The following is a 22,356-nucleotide window of genomic DNA, read 5'->3' as shown; positions in this document are numbered from 1 at the left end:
ACAACCCCACAGAGTATTAAACTCCAGCCAGGCTTTCCCAGGAGGGGACAGCCACTACTGGTGCTGCCAGACCACATCCCTTCCCCCAAGACTGCCCTCAGCCACCTCAGGGACACCCTGTTCCACAGAATCTGGCACATGGCCAGTTTTACTTTGCAAACCTGGCTTGCCCAGGGGTCACCACACCGTACTGCAGCCCCCCAGCTCACCCGCAGCGTGGGGCTTTGCTGCTGCCCTTCTCCCCCGCATTTTTCCAGCCTTGAGAAAACAATCAGAACTTTGCTGTTCTGTGGTTTCCTTGGCAACCCCATTTCCCCATCCTCTCACTTAATGCATCTATATCTCCCCTGGCCCCGGTCACCGACCCCCAGAGCGCAGAGGGAGGTCCCTGTGCACAGGGATGGAGCAGGAGATGATGTGTCCTGTCCACCACCAGGACAGCTGATCCTGGAGGGACCCTCTGGAAAATTTCCACTCTGTCTCACCTCAGCCAGGGCTTCCCAAGCACCTGGGCTTATTGGAAAGGAATGGAATAGCTGGTGGTAGTTCATGTCTCTGATCTGAACTGAATTAAGGCAGTTTTGGAGCCAGTCTTTACCTCTCTGTGTGGGTCCTAGAGCTCCTGCTGTGCACGGGGTACCCAGAGAAGCTGTGGCTGCCTTATCCCTGAAGTGTCCAAGGCCAGCCTGGATAGGGCTTGGAACAGCCCGCTCTAGTAGAAGGAGTCCCTGCCCATGGCAGGGGTGGAATGAGAAGAGCTTTAAGGTCCCTTCCAACCCAAACCATTCCATGATTCCATGACTGGCAGATTCCCCTGCCCATTCCCATGCTCACTTCCAATCAATAGGTAATGATCCCTTAGGCACAGGCACTCACTGCCTCCCCAGACCTCAAGCTTTTTGTTTTAATAAACCCCTAAGCACTGGTTTTCCTAAACACAAGGCGCTGCCTCTGCTAGAAGGGCAGGAGAATGCAGGGCTTTGGGTCTGGATTCCACAGGGGTGGTTGTCAAAGGATGCAGTGGTATGGTGGTCCCCAAACACCGGGAGGAACAAGGCAGGACACACCCAGCATTGAATGACACACAAATAGCACTGACATAGGAGGAAAAAATTGCTGAGCCTCCTTCTGGTTCCAGCCCCAGGCTGGGATGCAAATGGAATTTCCTTTCTCTTTCATTGTTTTGTCTTGATGTGAGAGATTCAATTGCTTTGGAGCAGCTCTAAAAAAATTAGTGATTGCCCAGGACAGCCACATGATCCAGCCTGGATCTTCAGCCAAGCCAAAATACTTGGAGCAAAGCCATGGATTTGAGCTGACTGGGTATTTGCTTTGGGATGTTTTTCTTGGGGGAAAAAAAAAAAAGAAAAAAGAAAAAAGAAAGAGGAGGAAAATCAGTTTTCATCTGCAGTGTTTGCAGTCTGTTGGAAGGAAATGATTTGTCGAGCTGTATGGCTGCAATTCTGCACACCAGGCTTTGTGATGATTAAAAGCACCAAAAGAGCCCAAACTAGACCCAGACCTTTATTTCTAAAGTGAAATGTGTTGCATGGAAAATTACAGAATATACCTTTCCTAAAGAAAAACCCTGTGCCCTTTCTTTTCCTGGCCAGAGAGGTTTGCTGAGTCCCCAGCCCACTTTGATCTAAGCTTGCCTAAAGTGACAGTGCTTGGCACAGACCTTTTTTTTTCCCTCCATTAGCGGAATACTCAGAGAACTGAGCAAAGATCCCCCACTAAATGCAAAAATCCCTCCACAAAATACATTTTTTCCTCACTTTCAGCTGGAATCATGCATACTCTTCCCGCTTACAGCCAGGATGGAGGAGATGACAGCGAAAAAACCCCGATAAATGCTATTAAACCCCCCGATTCCCTCAAAGTGCACAAATTCCCATCTCTGTGCTTCCCACATCAGTAGGTCGACCTAAATATTGCAGAGAAAAAAAAAAGACATTGGCTTTTTTGCCTGACACTTTTTTCCTCCCTGCCAGGAGCTCTTGGGCACTCAGCAATTAGGAGCTGTGGATTAATCTTGAGTGATATAATGAAGTGCCAGGTGGCTGGAGGACAGAGCTGGTGAACAAGGGGGGAGGAGAAGGGGAGGGACAGTTGCTCTACAGATTGACATGGTTTAGGACCGGCTTAGTGCAGGTAGAGCACCCAAGGTGATGGGAAAGAGGAGAAGGATCCTGGGGGGCTCAATGGGATATTCAGGCTCATCCCTACTCTGTGATCCTCTGCATCAAAATGCAGAGCTTTTGGACTGGGCAGAGCTTGTGTTGCAGAGGAAAAATCATCTTTGCATATTTTCTAACCCTGATTTGCTTGTAATGTCCCCAAAGTATCTTTCCACCTGCTTTACACCATTCCAGAATCTCCCAGCCCCATGTCAGTTATTTATTGAGTAAAAATGCCCCAGGAGGGCAGGTTGGACAGGTACCAAGCTCTTCCCCCAGCCATATCTGTGCCCCTTTCATCGCCGTAGAATCACAGAGTTCTCGGAGTGTGAGGGGACATTAAAGCACACCCAGCCCCACCCCCTGCCACTAAACCAGGTTACTCCAAGCCCTGTCCAGCCTGGCCTTGGACACTTTCAGGGATGGGGCACCCACAGCTGCTCTGGGCACCCTGTGCCAGGGCTTCTCCACCCTCACAGGGAAGAATTCCTTCCCAATATCCCATCTAACCCTGCCCTCTGGCAGTGGGAAGCCATTCCCTGTGTCCTGCCACTCCAGACCCTTGTAAATAGTCACTGTCTGTCTCTCTTTACAGGTCCTTTAGGTGCTGGAAGGCCACAATTAGGTGACCTCAAAGCCTCTTTTCCAGGCCCAGCAATCCCAACTGTCTCAGCTCTCTGCATTTCTCCAAGGTCTCTGGAAGCCTGAAAGTCGAGAGCAGCTGGCACTGAGGGCCACGTTCTTCCAACAAACCGCCTTGTCTTTCCAAAATGAGAATATAAATAGTGTGTCCTGTAACAACGCCATTACCCAGGAGCTGCACCACCAGCGCTGGACACACGCAGCAAACCCCTCACCCACAGCAGCCAATTTATTCCCGGCTCTGGCAGGGTCAGCAACCATCAGGGAAACAATTGCTAATTAATTGCACTGTGCAAAGCAGCCGGTCTAGGCATGGCATGTAATTAGTGAGCCAACTGCACTCGCCACAGTGCTGGGGCTGTGGGGAAGGAGCAGCCACGGAGGAGGGACTGCTGCATCTTTCGGCTGTAACTCAGGGTGAGGGCACTAATTGCTCTGGAACACGTGCATCAGCGAAGCTGTGACACTCTGTGTGTGTGCTCCCACCCCTCTGATCCCTGCACCACCCTCCCTGCTCCAGCCCCCATCCCTGCTGTCTCCTCGACGTGCTCCCTCTGCTCAGACATTTTGCAGGTAAACGTGAAAATTCCTTGGGGCAGGAAAGATACTTGGAAGATAAAAACTCCTGATAGTGGGAGATGTAGAGCCCAGGGAGGAATCATGCTAATGCCCTTACATCTCTGCTGTGGTGAGTCATCCAGGCCCTCAGAGGATCCTGGCTGTGCTTGGATACGGGGAAGGTAGAAGCACAAGGCAAAACAAAAAATTGCTTTGCTCAGAGAATATCTTGGTTACAGCAAGGACTAAAAATTGTCCCCTTGGCACCCACCCTCAGCTCTGCTCCCACAGCCATGGGGAGGAGGGGGTGTTGTGCTGTTGGGTGGGCACAAGAAGGGCCCCATTTATGGGAGAAAGGGGAACACTTAGCCTAGAACATTCAAGCTGTTAATGGAGTGCAGTTATTAGCGGAAGGGAGAAGGATGGATCTTTCCATCAGACTGATGGGGAAAATCCATTCTGGGATTGGGAATTAGGTTGGAACATCACCTGGAAGGTGGTTGTGAGCAAACACTGACTCCCCTCATCCCCAGCAACATTGCTGCTCTGATGCTCCCAGTCACTCTGCCTCATCCATATCGATGTGTGTGTGTAGCTCCTTGATGGGCACAGGGGGACAGCTCCTGGCAGCTGTGGCCATCCCTGACCAAGTTTTGCTCCCTACTGGGCCATGGGAGGGCAAGCCAAGAAGTGCAAGTCAAAAACCCAAATTAAAAAAAATCCTTTAAATCAACAACATTTTATCTAAGCCAACACCTCCCTGAGCCAGGGCTGCTCTTGACGTGGCCCTGCCTCCACCAAACGTGGCAGCAGGAAGGGATTTACACATCAAATATCCTCTCCCTCAACCTGATGAAGCCAAAACCTTGGGACAGAGGAAAAATCTGTTTCCAGCTGTATTCTTCTCCATGTAAATAAGTATCTATTTGCAGAGTATTTCCTTCCGCCTAAGGCTTTCATTGGACATCAGTTATTTAATATTGCTCTTTTAAATCCTTGTGCTTGGCTCTCCGCTGCTTCACCCATCTCAGAGCAGGGATGTTGGCACTTTGTGTTTAGAAAATATATATCTGTATTTAGATAGGCAGACAGATAGCTGTGGAAGAAGAGCTGTTCCAATCATTAAATCACCACTTTCAATTTTTACTTATTACTAGTCTTCATTTAACCACAGGCCAGGCTGGCCAAGTGCCCCCTGGGGACAGCCCAGCTGAGCCCAGCAGGTTTGCAGCTGCATCAGGGGTGGCATCACCACAAATGCTCATCACCAACAAGTGATGCTGTTGGCTTTTCTGCTGGAGAGCCAGAGCAGACAAGCCAGGGATGAGCCAGGTGAAAAGGTGGCAGCTGCTGACCAAAGAGCTTTGCTTGGTCTCTGGCCACAGCTGCATCCAGCCTGGTTCTGGCTGATTCCAGCTCCTGAGCCCTTCAGAGCTTGATCAAAGAATCAAGGAAATATCCTGAGGTTTGCTGAGCTTTTTGGGAAGAGTCCTGCCCCAGCGTTGAGCCATCCATCACCAAAGTCATGAAGGTGAGGGATGCTGCAGCCAGATTCCCTGAACAACTCCGGCTTTCAGGACCTGATGAGCACCTTCAACACCTTCCAGGATCCTGTCATAAACTCAACCATCATTTCAGGACTTGCTGCCTGTGAGCCCACACTGTGAGGGGATACTGGTTCCTGTGCTGCCCCACAACCAGGCAGCTGCCCCGCCCAAATCAAGCACAGGATATGGAGAGTTCCAAGATAACCGGGAAAAGAGCCTTAATCACGTTTAAAACACCTGTAACCACAACTGCTCCCATGCCATTGTTTCCCTGACCCCTACATCCAGGCTCCTGGCAGGGAATGAGTGGTACAAAAACTAAGAGCTGGTAGGAGCTGATGCTCTTTCTGCAGCTCCTGATGCCGCCAGGTCCAAATCACGTAAATCTCAATCCTCTAGCCCCAAACCAACTGGATCCAAACCTTCCTGTGCTTTTCCACCAGTTTTACACTGAAAGGAGGTTTCCTGTCCTCTCCCAGCCCCAACCCTTATTACCCTTATTATGGACTTCTGCAGGAGCATGAAAAAGGGGGGAGAAGGGCCAGGGTCTAAGTCCAGAGCAAGAGGCTCTGAAGCTGCGCTCTGTGATTTGGCACAGTTAGAGAGCAGCACGACTGCAGCTGACCTGGATTCCCAACATCAAAGACAACTCCCGCTTCTTCCCCAGCATCTCCAGAGCCCTCCAAGGAGGTGAATCGATGAGCTGAACAGCCACGTGTCCATCTCATCTGGTACTGCTATGCAGGGCTGCGGGTGATGGCAGGACCATCTTCCCCTGCACTGTGGCTCAGAGCTAAAAAGCTGCACAAAATGTAACATTTATAGGCTGAGAAAGAAGCCTGACTCCTCCATGAACAGGGTGGTCAAAGGTGGCCCCAGAAGTTTAAGCCACAATTGGTGTGTGTCTAACCCCCATCCTCTTGGTACAGTAACAGACATTGGCAAATCTTCTGTCAGACTCACAGGAGACAGACAAACAGACCTTATCCCTTGGGAAACCCAGACCTAACACTCCTCCCTGTGCCCTGGTAGCACTGCATGTGTGTCTGCCCATGTGCACAGGGTCCTTGGCCCTCCATCATGTCACGACCAGCCTGAGGCACCAGGACACCTGGTTCCCATGTTACAACCAGCCCCAGGCAATAGGACACTGAGTCCCCATGTCTCAGTCTCAAAGGACCTGCTCCCTGTCCAGGAAAACCCTGAAAGCCCCTCAGGGAGCCCAGGGGTCACATTGACACCAATTCCTTCCACCAGCAGCAAAAAGCTTTATTTTTCCATGCTGCTGTGTTTTCCCCCTCCCTGTGATGGTTCATTTCTGAGATGACTCACAGGTTGTTAATGCTCCGATGAGCATGGGATGGAAGCAGCTCTGCCGCCCCTGAGCAGCAGCTGAGCAGGGCACAGCTCAGGCTCCCAGCTCCCCAAAATCCAGGGAGACGCTGCCAGTTCCCAGTCAATGCTCCATTGTCAGACAAAGGCAACACAGAGGGGGCAGTGGGGTGGTGAAAATACGTAAATAAGCAACAGTCAGGGTAAAAGGCTCCTGTGGTGATTGAGTTCCCCAGGGATGGGGTGTGATGCCTGTCTTTCCTTCACTGCCAGCACAGCTTGGTGCCCACAAGCTATTTGGTATTGCTGTCCCTGTCCCTGCCACACGGCCAGGCATGAGCCTGGGTGAAGGAAAAGGGTTCATTAACCCCTCCGATGAAATAATCATCACTTTGGAGGCATTTTTCATGGAAAAGGGTGAACTAGCAGATGCATTCACCACGTGTTTGTAAGGAGCCCTGCTGCCCCCAGCCTTGGCAGGAGCAGTGGGCTTGGGGCAGGCTGCCACTGTCACCAGCCTGAGCCCCTCCCACGTCCAAGGACATCTCAGGGATACTGGTGGCATCACCCTCAAGATATCACCAACCTCTGGGAGAGGGATTGTTGCCTGCAAGGTGGCGAGCAGAGATTTTCCATCCAGCCTCTGGACTCAACCCCGACTCTGGCCATCTCAGTGTGCAGACACCCGGCCCTGAGGGACAGCCTCTCCGCACACAGTGCCGAGGAAATAATGCTGCAAACCCCCCACCCCACATGCAGCCATGCAGAATGGTGAGGCAGAGAAGAATATCATCTAATTTTAACTCCCCTGACGGATGGGCTTTGTTCTTTGCAGCAGCTGCCCCGCAAGGTATGAAAACACTCAGATATGTTGACATGGGAAAACAAAACACACAAATCAGCCCATTTTCCTCTTCAAGGCTGATTTATCTGGAGCTGTCAGTGGATGGAGGGGAAGTGATGAGCCCTGGGGAGATGGAAGAGCAGCCTGAACTCACAACTCAGTGGTTACCAGTGCAGTTGGGCTGATGCTCATTGAGCATCTGGTCCATTCTCTCCCAAACCCCAAAACACCTCAGAGCTACAGAAAACAAAGTGGCATCTTCTGCTGCAATTCCCCAAGGTGTGATTCTGTGCGTGTCTTGGCTCATCCTTATAAATGAGGGAAGCTAGATGCCAATGGAGCCCCCCCAAAGTGGTTCACCACAAGCTGAACTCCATCCTGGTGCCCCTATTGTGCTGACTACTTGGTTTTCTGAGTTGGGATGGGTGGGATCAGACACTGGAGAATGGTGACAGGAGCGCAGGGGGAGGAGAGGAGGCTAGGAAGAAAGGAAGGAACCTGGTCTAGTGGAAGGTGTCCCTGCCAATGGCAGGGAATGAAATTAGATGGGCTTTAAGGTCCCTTCCTACCCAAATCATTCCATGATTCTATGAAGACAGGCACTATGAAGGGGGAATAAAAAATGGAGTTTCCTCTCTCTGCATCACAGCTCTGAAATGTACAGACAGGACTCAAGCTGGCTGCCAAAACTGAAATTATATAAAAATATCTAGATATTTTTATATACCTCAGTTTCCCCAATTTTGGAACTCATTCACAGCAGCAGCCAGGCTGGGCAGCTGGAGCAGCAACAGCTGAGAGCAGGCAGATGAGCACCAAAGCCCTTTAAAGATTTTGCATTTGTTTTATGTGTCCACTGGGTTTATTTTTAACATTCCAGCTGAAAAAAATTCCTAAAGAAATGCTGGAGCTGAGCCAAGAGGATGTGCTTGCTGGAACCTGCCAGGATGATTAGTCCTTTGCAGATAACCCATTGGAAAAGGGTCAGTGTGGGGTTCTGGCAATGCCAGAAGCCAAGCAAAGGGATGAGTTTTTTTCAGAGAGTTCCTCAGCCATGCTGAAAGCTATTTCACGCTCCCCACCCTGATTTTTCCTTGCTACTGGGAAAGATCAGCAACCGGCCTGCACCAGAGCTGGGCACAGCAGATGCTCAACACCTTGCTCTGGGTTGCGGAGGCTCTTTTCACCCAGGAAGTTGTTTAAATCCCCTACTCTGGACCACACACAGGTGCAGAACATCCCCCTCTGCCCCCTCTGTCCTGCCAGGGATTATAAAAGCACTGCAGGAATGGGAACACCCTCCAGGTAAGGAGGCGGATGCATTCAAAGTGCAGGACCAAGATATACATGTTGAATCCATCCCTGTGCTCCCAATTCCTGCCTTTACCCATCCCGCCAGCCCTGTGGGACACAGCCAGGACCACAGCCACCTCACACCGTGAGGACAGCACATTGTTCCTATGCCCCTCCTCAGAGGCCCTGGAGCTCTCATCCCATGGTTACCATCTGAACCATGGATTGATTGAAAAGCCATTAATTCCCTCCTGGACGTTTTTATGAGGCTCTTGGTGAAATGTCTGGATGCTTCAGCACTGCAGGAGATTGTGCAAACTGAAAACCCCATCTCCAGTGTTGAACAAGCTGCTGGCCTCTCCTCCATGTCCTGTATCTCCTACTCAGTCTCTCTGGAGCCAAATGTACACAAAATTGCAGCAAATCATACTCTCTGTCTGTGCCAGCGCTGTCCCAGGGCACAGGGCAATGAATTAATCTATTACCAAAGCAAATAGGAGATGGGGACACCCCAAGTGTGTGTACCCATATTCTCCACCTCCATTTGGGCTCCAGGAAAAATAAGGCTCCTGACTCTCAGCTTTGCAGACCCTGAAAGGGGGGAGCCCTGCCAGAGGAAGGCAGTCCTGCCCCAAGGCTGGAAAGGATCCTTGGAAAGGGGAGGGTGACCCTCAACATCCCACAAAGCCCAGCTCTGCTAAGCAGGTGCTGCTGCTGGGTCTGTATTTGCACCTTCACTCTGCAGCATCTCCCTAAATCCCTTATCCTGCAGCAGCACCCCCCGTAAGTGCCCCAGAAACCTTTTTTAGCACTCCCACCATTCCTTACTGCCTTCCAAGCATTTCTCCTAAATCCCCCCTACAATCCCACCCCCCCCAATTGCTCCCCAAATCCCTCTTCAGCATTCCTGCATCACTCTCCCCCCAGCACTCCTCCAGCTCCTTCCCTCACCCCACAATATCCCTCTTGAATCCCCCTGCAACATCCTCCCAGACCTTCTCTGCACCCCCAAACTCACCCAGCACCCCCTAACCCCACAACACGTGATGGGGAGAGTGAAGGACAGGAAGAAAGAGCAGAGCCAAGGGGGAACTGGAGACCACCCGGATTTGCTTTGTGGACAAGAGGGCTGCTTGTCCCCGTGCTTTCTTACAGACAAAGAAAACCCAGAACAGTCAGAGCGCCTGGATCCATCGTGCTCCCCCTCCAGTCGGGGACCCGTGCGGGCTCCGGGGATGGGGGGGAGGCAGGGACCGGGAGGAGCCGTGGGGAGAGACAGGGACTAAGAAGGCGAGCAGGGAGGGGATGTAGAGGCAGGAATGAGGGAGGGGGTGCGGGTAAGGAACTGGATGGAGGGAAAAGAGGCAGGGACTGGGGAGACAAGAACTGGGAGGGGAGGCTAGCAGGGACGGGCAGAGAAAGCGACAGGCTTGGGGGCGGGGAGTGGGGGGACGTGGAGGGAGGACAAGGAGGGATCTGTGGGGGAGAAAGGTAGGCAGAAATGGAGGCATGGGGCGAGGCAGGCAGGGATGGGGAGAGGCAGACAGGGATGCGGGGAAAACGGGACCGTGGAGGGAAGATAAGGACCAGCCGAGTGGAGAAAGGCAGCCATCGACCGAGGTGGAGGAAGGCGGGGACGGGGTGGGGGGACAGGTAGGAGCAAGGGGGAGAATAGCAGGCAGGGATCTTGGGAGCAGGCAGGGAGCGGGAGGGGTACAGACAGGCGAGGGGGCGGGCGGGAGAGCAGGGCCGCCCCCGGCCCCACGTGGCTTTCGGGACACGCGGGTTTATAAAGAATTCCGGGCCCGCGCGAGTGCGGGAGGAGGCGGCGGCACCGGCCGGGAGCGGGTCTCGAACCCGCAGTTCGCGGATGCGCGCGGCGGCTCCAGCGGGGCCACGGGCGCCCGCGGGCCATGGAGCTGCCCACGGGTGTGAGCGTGGACGTGCCCGTGGAACTGCCCTCGGTGCTGCCCACGGCCACTGCCACCCCCTGGGGCAACGGCACCGCCTGGGCCCCCCTGCCCGAACACGGGGTCAACGACACGGGCCTGCAGCGGGCCAAGAACGCTACATCCATCCTCATCGCCATCGTCATCACCGCGCTCTACTCTGTGGTGTGCGTGGTGGGGCTGCTGGGCAACATCCTGGTCATGTACGGCATTGTCAGGTGAGAGCTGGGCAGGGGCTGGGTATGTGCGGGGAGCAAGGGGACACTTCGGGCATACCGAGTGCGAGAGCACCAATGGAGCCAGGCTGTGCTAGGGGTCAGTGTGCGGCACACGGGAGGTGCAAGCTGGTGACACTGAGCGAGTTTGCATCAGGAGTGGGTGTGCACTAGGGGTGAGTGCACACCAGGGTTGAGACAGGACCAGGAGGCAGTTTGCACGAAGAGAAAGTGTGCACAGGGGTTAGTGTGTGCTGGGTGCCAAACAGCGGCAGAAGTGTGAACCAAGAGTGGGTGTGCAACGGTTGTGAGTGTGCACCAGGTATGAGTCTGCACTGGGTGTGAGTTTGCCAGCAGCAGGAGGATGGTTGGGTATGAAACGGCTGCTTGTGTGCATCGAGACAGCCGCGATGTGCGTGTGAGCAGTACGTGTGCAAGCTGTGCAAGTGTGGGGGGTGCAGGTGCTGTGCAAACGGTGAGAGCAGAGGCCATGTGTGTCTGGAGCAGCTCAGGGAGATGTTTGGGCATAGGGCAACACAGCCCGACCCCAAGTGGGTGCCTCTTGTCCTTTGTGAGGAAGAGAAGCCGCAGGGCTGGTGACGCTGCGGGCTGGGAGCTGCCCTCTTTGCAGGGTGGGTCCAGACGCCCCCCCCCCCCCCCTTCTCCCCCCAAGCCAGGGGCTGGTGGGTTCCCGCTGCTGCCACCTCACTCCATCAGTGGGAATTACCCACCCAGCCCGTTCCCAGCTCCTTCTTGTGCCAGCACCTCCTGCAGCTGCCTGCCTTCTGTTTTTCTCTAACAAAGAGCAGAAACTGCACGGCCCAGCCCCATCTCCCACAACAGCTGAGCTGTCCTCTGATTCCCTCAATGTGGGGTACCATCTCCAGTAGCCAAGAGACCTACTTTGGCTGCATCCAAGACCCCAGGACCTGTGGTGAGGCTTTTCCTGGGCAGAGACAGGGTCTGCAGGGGTCTCTGCACCCCAGGACCAGCAACATGACCCAAATGCCCCCCATTTTAAAGATACTGCTGTATCCAGCCAGACACTTGTGCTAAGGTACAAAACCTCATCAGTCCCTTTATCCGAGATGCTGGGTGGTCCTGCCTGGTTAAGATAGGTTGACATAGAAAATGGGACCATAAAGCCAAGTCTTACAGGCTACAGGACCAGTTCCAGCAGCAAGGGCTGACAGAGCTCCTCCACAGCTCTGCCAGCAGCAAAGGGTGACTCTGTGAGGGTGCAGACACAACACCTTCAGCCTGGCAGGAGGGGGCAGAAGGGTCTCACTGGGTGCCTGGGCTTCACAACCACCCCCTCTGCACTGGAGAGGGCTTGGTCCTGTAGGTCCAGAATCTGTGAGGTAATTCCAATTTCCATTGCCTCAGGTGATGCCGTAACCCCAGCTTGGCCAAAACCCTAGAGCCAAACCACAGCTGGTGGCTGGATTTAAACAAACTCTCCAAATTCACTTTTTTTTACCATTTCCACCCTCATTTCCCCATCCCTTTCAGTCCATAGCTGTTGTTACAGGAGGTCAGCACAGCCTGGCACTGCATGCGCACAAATAAATGTGGTGACTCACCGGAGGGAAGGAAACCATCCTGAAACGTCTCCATGAGCCACCCTGGAGTGCCCACTGCCCTGGTATCAGGCTCTGCTGCCCCTGCTCCCCACTCTCTGTGGGGCCCTGGTGTGTGTTTTTAACGATCCAAGAGGGCAGGCAATGGGGAGTGGCATGGGGGAGTAACTCGCTGACCCAACCTGACCCCTGATGGGATTTTTCATCCAGTCAAAAAGGGGATCAAAAATGAGCCCTGGTCTGAAAAAACAAATTGAGGTAATTGCAGCAGAGACAGATGCCATGAACGATGTCAGGGTGAGGGATGAGTGTTATTAGACCCCCTCCAGCTGGTTCTGCTCAGAGAGGAGAAGGAAGGCATTTTAAAGAGAGTGATTTCATGAGGAAACATCCTCCCTATTTTACTCACTGAGTAACTCCATGTTACCCAGGCTCTGGCAAGCCTGACAGCCACAGATCTCTTCACGACACCTTCTAGCCCCACATTTTCCAACTGATGATGGTATTAAACACAGAACCACAGAGTGGCTTGGGTTGGAAATGACCTTATAGACCACCTTGTTTCCACTAGACCAGGTGGCTCCAAGCCCTGTCCAAGCAGGCCTTGAATACTTTCAGGGACGGAGAATATCTCCCATGAAATGAGCAAATATCATCCTCCAAGCCCCTGGGACAGGAGGGGCTGCAGGGACATGTGCCTTCGCCCCTTCCATGCCAAAGCCTCTGGAGTTTCCCAGAGGTCCTTGTCAGAGTTGCTCCATGTTGACAGAGTTTAGGCCAGGACCAGGGGAGACTTGTGTCTGTGGAAGAAAGGGCTCTGAGGTGGGATCAGCATGGACATGGACCTCACTGCCAGGGAGACTTTGGGTGTTTGCTTTGTGCTCTTCTCCTAATGCCACCTCTAAGTGCCCTAGGGGTCGAGGCGGGGTGTTCACATAGTCTGGAAGCACGCCTGGAGCACATCCTGGGGGTCAGGCACCTCTGGGACCACAATGAGTTTGCCACAAAGTCCATGAGTGCCAGAAGCTGGCAGATGCAGACACAGGACCCTGGTATACAGCTCTGTGAATGGAGACACTTTGAGCCAAGCACAGCCAAACTCCAAATAAATCCCTCTCCAGAGCAGCTAAACCCATCCGCACACCCGGAGGCAGCCCAGCACAGCCAGCACCCTCCCCACCACAGCTCTGACCAGCACTGCCATGCCCACTGCATTGTCAGATGCTTTCAAAAATAGTCCTGGAAGCAATTTGCAGCTATGAGCTCAGGGCTGCAAGTGCCTTCATCCCCCCTAAGCCCATCAGCCCCCCACCAGCTCCCACGCGGGCTGCAGGGACAGCTGGGTGCACGCTTTGTCAAGCCAGGCTTTTTCAGGCAGCAGCTTTTAGCAGTTCCAGTTTTTCTTTCACTTATTATTCACTTTTCTTTCACTTATTTATTTTCCAAGAGGTTTGGAGAGGGCATCCCCACCTGGGAGTCAAGACTGGAATGTGGAGCTGCCCTGTGCTTGCCCCATCCCCTCCCATCTCTTCTCTCCATCAACACTACGCAGATTGTTCTATTCAAGTGCATGACTTCCCAATCAAGGCACTCACTTAATTGCAATGGGTTTGGCAACCTGGGGAGGTCCATCAGCAGCAGTGCATGATTTGCTCTAATGTGGGCAATAAACCTCTTTCCTGGAGCAGCAGCTTCATTTGCAGCTCAGGAGGGTCAACAGGATGGATGCCTCACCCTGTGCAGGGGGTTGAAACCTCAGCCCAAACCTGGAGGAGGCTGAATCTTGCCTCAAAACCCCAGTAATGGAAGCTAAATTGCCATCCTTATTATCCCAGTCATCCCTATCATCATCCCAAATTATTCCCATCAACCCCATCATCCCAGTTATGTCCTTCATCATCCCAGTTATCCCTGTTATTTCAGTCAAATGCATCAGCAGAGTCAATCCATCATCCTAGACATTCCCATTATCATCCCCAGTCATCCCTGTCACTGCTCTGCCCTCACCAGCCCCATCCTGCCTGGGGATGGGTGACAGCTCTGGCCCTCCAGTCCCCCCTGGTACATCTGGCAGGGGGTTGGGAAGTGCTTACCCAGCACAGCTAAGCACATCTGGCAGATCATTTTTACCATTTTGCTCAAAAAACAGAGACCAAAGATGTGTGAATCTACCTGAACTGACTGTTCACATAAGAGAGGCAAAACCTGACAATACCACAAATTCTCAGCTTTTTGTTTAACCTGGGAGGAAACTTTTCTGCTTGGAAAATAACACTAAAGAGAACAGAAAAGGACTTTTCAAGGACAAGACATTTTTAATGCCATATTTAAATTTTAAAAAAAAGCTCAGCTTGAATATTTCCACCCTTGGGCAATGGGCTGCCATTTGCAGCCATGGTGAAGGAGACGGGAATGCTCTTGGAGCAGGGAGCTGGATTAAGCTGCTGTTTTCTGTTTTCTCCCAGAGAGAAATTCGTTTTTCAGCTCCAGTTCCCAGTTCTATTAACAATGGAACCTGGTGGGCCTCTGTCCCCACGAATACACTCTCCTGACCCTGCTGAGATGGGGAGAGGATAAGGGGAAGGGATTGGGTACCACCATCAATGCCAGGAGCCTCTTTCCCACACCAGCTTGCTGCCCTGGGCTCCAGCCATGGCAGGACCACCTGAGATGGGAGCCCCTCAATCCCCCCACTTCAATTTATTTCATGTGATGAGCTGTACCAATTATCAAAGAATCCTAAAATGCTTTAGATTGGAAGTGACCTTAAAGCCCATCTCATTCCACTCCCTACAGGTACATCTAAAAAAGCTTGAGGCTGGGGAGGACAATCTCTGAGCAATGGGGATTTGCTGGAAGGGAGCACAGGAAGAGCTGGAGCTGCTGGTGTAGCCCTGCAAAGAGCAGGGTTTACCACGGAGCCACTCCCACCCCGCTTTGGGGGTGCCCAGCAGATCCCCCAGTATCCATTTCCACACCATTCAAAGCCACCACACCATTCAAAGCATCCCTTTGACCAACACTTGCAGGAATGGATGCTCCTGGGACACACACACACATATCCCTGCTTCTCTGGCATCTGCCATAACTGCTTCATCCCCTCAGGAAAGGTTTGCACATGAGGGACCATGCATTTCTCTTGCCATGGTATGACAAGAACCAGAAGCAGAGCCAGCCCTTCCCAAATGCCCTGAGGGGATACAGCCAGGCTTCCCCAAAGGCTCTGGAGCTCCAGGTTGGCTAATTGGGCTGCTTCCAGATGGCCTATTTCCGGGGGTAATCGATCCAATTTCTGCAAGCAAATTTGACAGGGAAGCAGGTTGGATAATCACAATTTACTAGGTGGAAAATCAGATGAAGGAGGGTTGAGGGAATAAAGGACATTGCACAACTGGTTCAGAGAAATGGTGAGCACATTGGTGCTGCAGAAAGGCACATCACAACACTTTTGCCCACCAAGGCTGGTGTCACCTTGTGAGCAGACAGGCTGGGCCCCCTCCTCACCACATCAAGTGCCCTGACTACCTGTAACACACCCTTTCTCTGCCACCCCCAGGTACACCAAGATGAAGACAGCCACCAACATCTACATCTTCAACCTGGCACTGGCTGATGCACTGGCCACCAGCACGCTGCCCTTCCAGAGCGCCAAGTACCTCATGGAGACCTGGCCCTTCGGGGAGTTGCTCTGCAAGGTCGTGCTCTCTATTGACTACTACAACATGTTCACCAGCATCTTGACCCTCACCATGATGAGTGTGGACCGCTACATCGCCGTGTGCCACCCGGTCAAGGCCCTGGACTTCCGCACGCCGGCCAAAGCCAAGATCATCAATGTCTGCATCTGGGTGCTCTCCTCCCTCATCGGGGTGCCCATCATGGTCATGGCAGTCACCAAGTCAAAAGGCAAGTGTCTCGGGGACCACATCCCCTCCTGTCCCATCAGTCCATCCCAGGAGTGACCTGGCAAACTTGAGCTCTGGTCCTGTAGCAGATTTGTGGTCAGTGGTGGGCACCTGTCTCTGACACCATAAATGTGCCCTGTCTTGGAAAAAGCATCATGGTGTTATTTCCCATCTTTTAAACTGTCCCAGAAATTGTCCTCCCTTCCCCTTAAGGGTAGGGATCCCACACCTTTCCCTATCTCCTGTCCAATCAGTGCCTCTCCCCACCTCCTGGGATGCAAAGCAGGGGCCTAAAAAAATTCCCAGTGATGCTGCAAAGTCTCCAAGTGGCTCACACTGAGATCTGCAGCTCCTGTGTGGGGACACTGGTCCTTGGCTGCTAGGAAAGTTCTGGGCACCTTGATGAAGTGGCCAGATTTCAGTGGATGGTGATATGTGGATGTGACATGGGGATGTCCATCGTGGGGGTTGAGAGAAGGCAGGAGTGGCCTTGAGTGGCCCAGGAGGCTCTGCAGGGAAAACGTTCCAGAGTCACTGCATCCACTGCCTCCCCTCAGCGTCTTGTGGACAGGGGTCTGATGGCACAGACCTCCTGGGGAACCTCTGCCAAGAGCAGGCAGGTAGGAATGCAACTCCCTGGGGTTTTAACAAGCCATGACTGAGCAGAAGGCAGAATATTCTCAGGAGACACTGAGCTTCCTTTTTGACCCTCCTCTCTCCTACAGATGGTATGGTCCTGTGCACTCTCCAGTTTCCTGACCCTCCCATCTACTGGGACACTGTGACCAAGATCTGTGTCTTCATCTTTGCCTTCTTGGTCCCTATTCTGGTCATCACCATTTGCTACGGGCTGATGATCCTTCGCCTGAAGAGTGTCCGGCTCCTCTCAGGCTCTAAGGAGAAGGATCGCAACCTGCGGCGCATCACGCGCATGGTGCTGGTGGTGGTGGCAGCCTTCATCATCTGCTGGACACCCATCCACATCTTCGTCATCGTCTGGACGCTAGTGGACATAGACAAGAAGAACCCCTATGTGGTGGCCAGCCTGCACTTCTGCATCGCTCTGGGCTACACCAACAGCAGCCTCAACCCTGTCCTTTATGCTTTCCTGGACGAAAACTTCAAGAGGTGCTTCCGAGAGTTCTGCCTGCCTTTCCGAGCCCGTGTGGACCAGAACAGCTTCTCCCGCGCCAGGAACACCACGCGGGAGCACGTCTCCACCTGCACCCCTTCTGAAGCCCGCAACAAGCCGGCATGACTAGACGTGGGCAGCCTCCAGAGGGGCTGCCAGGGACACGGAAGAGATGAGCTGCGCTCAGAAGTCACCCAGGTCACCACCACAGAGTTGTAGCAGAATGGTGGGTTGGGCGCTGCTCGTTAACACTGCTGGGTTTGCAAACAGACTGACTGCAAAAACTTTTTATATCCTGAGAATGAAAAATGGGAGAATTGGAACTCACCAAATGACATAGGGAGAGGACAAGAACAAGAGGCAAGTTGGGCAAATATGCTCCACTGATGCCACCACTTCACCAACAACACCCAGCAGGGGCTGTCACCCTCCAACATGTGGCTCTTGGCAAAGCCCAGGGCACCAGAACTGCAATGGCCATGTGCTTATCCTCCTGCATGGGCCAGGATGACACCTCAGCCATGGCAAGAGGGGAAACATGCACATAGCTGAAAGGAACTGTGCCAGGAGGCAATCATAGCATCACAGAATCATTCAGGTTGGAAAAGCCCACAAAGATCATCAAGTTCAACTGTTCTTCTACCACTACAAAGGCCACCACTATCCACATGCCACATCCACACAGTGGTCAAATCTCTTCAGTAATCATTACTCCACCACTGCCCTGGGCAGCTGTGCCAGGGCTGGACAACCCTTTCAAGGAAGAAACGTTCCCTAATATCCAGCCTAATCAGCCCCTGGAATGACTTGAGGCCATTTTCTCTGCCACATCATGGGACCTCATTCCATCCCCCTCTGAGTAGTGTCTAAAAAAACAACTGGAGGTAGGAAGAAAAACTTATGCCACTTCAGAAACACTGTTTTCAAAAAGCTCCAGATCCATTATAAAAATTCTCCTGGAGTTCCTCAAAGTGGGGTTGCTCCCACAGAAAGCTTTCTACTCTTAATGTCATTGTTAGGTTAGTGTTATTTAGAGACCTTTGACTGCAGCTAAGGCTGCCCTGGACATGGATGTGATGCTCGGCTGGAAAACTGGGGACAAATCCTAGTGCCAGCAAACAGCACTAGGAGATGCTTCCCTGACTGGGCCACGCTGTAGCCAGGATGCTCAAAGGGAACTCTTTGTGTACTTTTATGAATATATATGTATGTCTATCTGCAGCTATATGAAATTAAATTGACCCCAAGGCCTTCCATCACACCTCCCACTCCAGCAGCTGCTACATGTGTGATGGAGTCAAATATGCTGGATCCATAACATCTCACAAAGTACTTCAGACACTATTTCCAGCTCTGACCCTTGGGATATTTGCCTTACAGTGGCATTTCTGTACAAGAACCCTGCTTTCTAAAAATTAAAGTAAAATAAAATTAAAGATAGGAAGCAGTTTCCAGCTCTCTTGTGACTCCCAGGCATCAAAAATGAGCAAGGTCTGGCTCAGTGGGGGTGGTCTGGGGAGTGATGAAACTATCTCTAAATTTACTCTTTTCCTGTGAGAGTGGGGATAACCTGGCACAGGTTGCTCAGGGAAGCTGTGGCTGCCCCTGGATCCCTGGCAGTGTCCAAGGCCAGGTTGGATGGGGATTGGAGCACCCTGGGACACTGGAAGGTGTCCCTGCACATGTCAGGGCATGAAACTGGATGGCCTTTAAGGTCCCTTCCAACTCAGGCCATTCCATGATTCTGAATTCAAGTTCTAAAAACTCACCTGGACTTGGAAAAACTCACATTTGTGAACACCCAAAGCCCTTTAGCTCAGATTGTTTGCAAGCCCTAGTCACCAAAAACCTCTTCTGCCAACAGTCATCATGATATAATTTTATTTTAAAAGACTAGCAGCCCAAATTCTGGCCCAAATTACATTTGTAATTTAAATACAAATGAGGATTTAGTGGAAAAGCAACAGAAACGGGTGTTGGAGGCTGTAACTTAGCTCTGGCTTAATAATACTTTGGACTTTAAGGTACTGATCACTTCTGCAGTGTAGGTTTCTTAGTTCCCAAAGAAGAGGAAATCATAAAGAGTGCAGAGCGGATGTGAAAACCACTTGAGGACCCCCGTCCATTACCCAGCACTGCGGGAAAGCTGAGCCAGGCACCAAATCTGGAGATTTCACAGCCCTGTTAAACTAGCAGCCAGCCCAGATTAATTATGCAGCAACCTGTGCTGGCCCATGCCAACCAGCTATTTCCAGGGACATTTGCAGGCCAAAAACATGTGTTATTGCAGGAAACATCATTTCCCCAATTTTTTTTCTTTGACTAATTCACCAAATAATGAACCCTGATGTATTGAGCTTGTGATTAATTATGATGATGCCAGTTTCTTTGTCTGCAGGTTTAGGCTGACTTTGTAATTGCAATAATATGCAGATGGAAATAAATTGATCTGGCTTTCCTGGGGAGGACAGGAGCAAGAGCTCCCATCTTCCTGACCCCAGAGCAGCCTGGGGTGGACCCAGGCTCTCAGCTCAACAGAGCTGCTTGTCTTGCAATTCATCGTTTAATAGGGAAAGAAAATCACTATGAATAATTCCTAGAGGATTTTTTTTCTCCTTTCAGAGTTACAAATTCTGCTTAATTTGTACTGTTTTATTCCCTGAGCAAATGGGACGAGGAGGAACAGGCAGGGAGGGGATGGATGTCTGGGACACTGTGTGAGCACTGGAGCTCCTCCAGGCAGGGACAGAGCCAGGATCCCCTTCCCCAGCTCCCAAGAGTTGTGTGAGCCATATGAGATTTTCCTTATTTTTGGCCTGTTGTAATGGGAAAGGAACCAGGACGTCAGCACTTTGGGGAGGGAGCAGAGACACCACCATATCACTATTTCAGCCCAATTCTCATCCTAAAAAGACAAAAGATACTCTTCTACCAGGAGCCACACCAGAGCACTGCACATGCCAGTTATCCTGAGATATACTGGTCAGGGAGCAGCCTTAATGATTGGAGAGACAGCCCAGTACAATGACCAAACTGTCACTTGCAGACCCATAATTAAACCCTGTCACAGGCTGCTTGGTCATAATTAAAGCTCATTTCCTCTTCCAGGCAGGAAAGGAATAACAAGAAAACAATCTCAGTATCCTCCAAACCCTCCTGAAGATGCAATTCTCTCCCTGTAGATCCTGCAGCACCACTGCATAGGCAGAAATTTTCTATCTAAAACAGCAACATGTTAAAAAACATGAAAAAATCCCTCACAAACCCTGCAAACAATACTCAAAGTGCTTTTATTCTGGGCCCAAAAGATCTTCATACTGCCAGGCCTCATCCTTCAGGGATGCTAAATCCTTCAAATTCCACTTTCCCAGCTTCTGTCTGTAAAGCAAAAGCCTTTTATGTGCTTCCAATAGCAACAGATGGAGACCAGAGTGTGGGAATGGAGCTGCCAGCTGGTGATGAGGGAGAGTCTAGAGGTGTCAGCGTTGGAAAACCTCCCCCATTTACTATGGCTGGATCCTGACACAGCCAGGGGTCCACTCCACAAGACCCAAATTCCTCATCCTAATCCTCAAAACACTCTCAGTTCACTTTGTGAGCAGAAAACCTTGTTAATGAGACATTTCCCTTTCACAATTAAGCTGTTTTCCTTTACCCACCCTCTCACCCCTTGTGTGGGGGATCATCCTCCCCCAGTTTCCAGCAGCTTCCCACTGAAGTATCACTAGTTCCCAAGACAATTGCTTATTCATCAGTTCAGAATATTTTAAATCTTATTGTTCTCCCACAGCCCTTTTCCCCTGTTTCTTGAATATACCAACAAGCTTTCCATTCACAAAGACACATTTTCCCCTTTCCAGAAACAATCCCTCAGGGATGGGTACAGTTCCATCTTATTTGGGAATGATCTGGGTTTTCTCTGCAGAAACCCAGTAGAAACTGGAGAAACTGGAGTAGAGAATTGCATTGGCTCCTGGCGGGATCCAACCCTGTTGTGTCCACACCACTGATCCTGTTCCTGCTGCCCAAATGTGGTAGATAGAGGCAAAAACCTGCCAGTGTTGGGGATAGGGAGGAACTGGGAGCACTGGGACGTGGGATCTCCCCAGTAGCTGAGGCTGTTTTTGGGTAAATGTTGCTGCTGGCAATCAAGCCCAAGTCAAAGAGCAGTTTCTCCATCAGGTATCCAGCAGGTCACATTTCATTAACAGTATCAAATGGTGATGGTCCCCAGGGAGCAAAATCAGCCACGGGATTAGAGAGCACTTACACACAGTTCAGCCTGCAGTAATGGCAAAATATGGGTTTGATCCCTCAAAATACGCCATTCCCTGTGGGCCCAAATCCCAACCTTATGCTTAGAGGGAAAAATAAAGTCCTTTGCAAGCCCAGGACTGCAACTACCAGAACAAACCCACCTGATGGGAGGTGGGTGCCCCCAGCCCCCCAGACAGAGCTGGACCCACTAAGGCCATCCCTGAGCGTAAATCCAAGATCATCCCACATGGGAGCAGCAGAGCAGCTCTCAGTGCCCAGGCTCATTAAGGAACCTGCTCCTGCCCAAACGAATTAAGTGTAAACAGCGACCTGGGGCTCCAGTCACACCAGCATGTGGGAATTTGCCCCGTGGCTTCCAGTCTCCAAACACGTATGGCTCACCTCCAGCTGGGAGCGCCCAGCATGGACATGCCAGGATCCTTCCAGCTGTGCCACAGGCTTGGTTGTGTTCCTGGAGACCCAAAGATACCAGGGTGACCCGTCAGACAGGCAGGGAACTGAAGCGGGGGTGACAGAGATGACAGGCACCATGCCTTCTCTCCGTCCCAGTTCTACCAGTCCCATGGCCCAACAGCTGCCAGCGCATTCTCCTGCTGCCCCCTGGCGGCCACAGAACGCTTGGACACAGCCGGGACCAGAACAGCGCCCCAAAAAGCAGATACCTGTCTCGACTGTCCCCACGGGAGAACTGCCCAGCCCTCCAAGGCGCAGGAAAAGCCTGGGTTTATCAAAACTCAGTTTATTCCAAATGTTAAAAGATTTTTTTTTGTCCTTTCTGCCTTGATTAATCAACCAAAATACATTTTCTTTTCTAAAAAATCCAACCCCTTTGGAACCATTGTGTAACCCCAGACCCCCCAGACCTCCCTCCCCAGCCACAACCCCCCCTCCTATTGCTATA

The 22,356-nt window shown here is 51.8% G+C and overlaps 1 protein-coding gene across 1 annotated transcript; it reads left to right on the top strand.

Moving 5' to 3' along the window:
• Positions 1 to 10,309: 10,309 nt before the first annotated feature.
• On the top strand, positions 10,310 to 17,303 carry OPRD1 (opioid receptor delta 1; the record flags this gene model as incomplete). The annotated part of the gene is made up of 3 exons (XM_084222579.1): positions 10,310 to 10,563; positions 15,697 to 16,046; positions 16,771 to 17,303. 3 exons carry the CDS (start codon positions 10,310 to 10,312, stop codon positions 17,301 to 17,303), a joined length of 1,137 nt encoding a protein of 378 aa, XP_084078705.1.
• Positions 17,304 to 22,356: the final 5,053 nt, after the last annotated feature.

This window comes from Fringilla coelebs (genome assembly GCF_963513975.1).
Source record: "Fringilla coelebs genome assembly, chromosome: 28".
NCBI lineage: Eukaryota > Metazoa > Chordata > Aves > Passeriformes > Fringillidae > Fringilla > Fringilla coelebs.
Note: the sequence above shows the minus strand (reverse complement) of the source record. Positions and strands in the feature narration are given on the sequence as shown.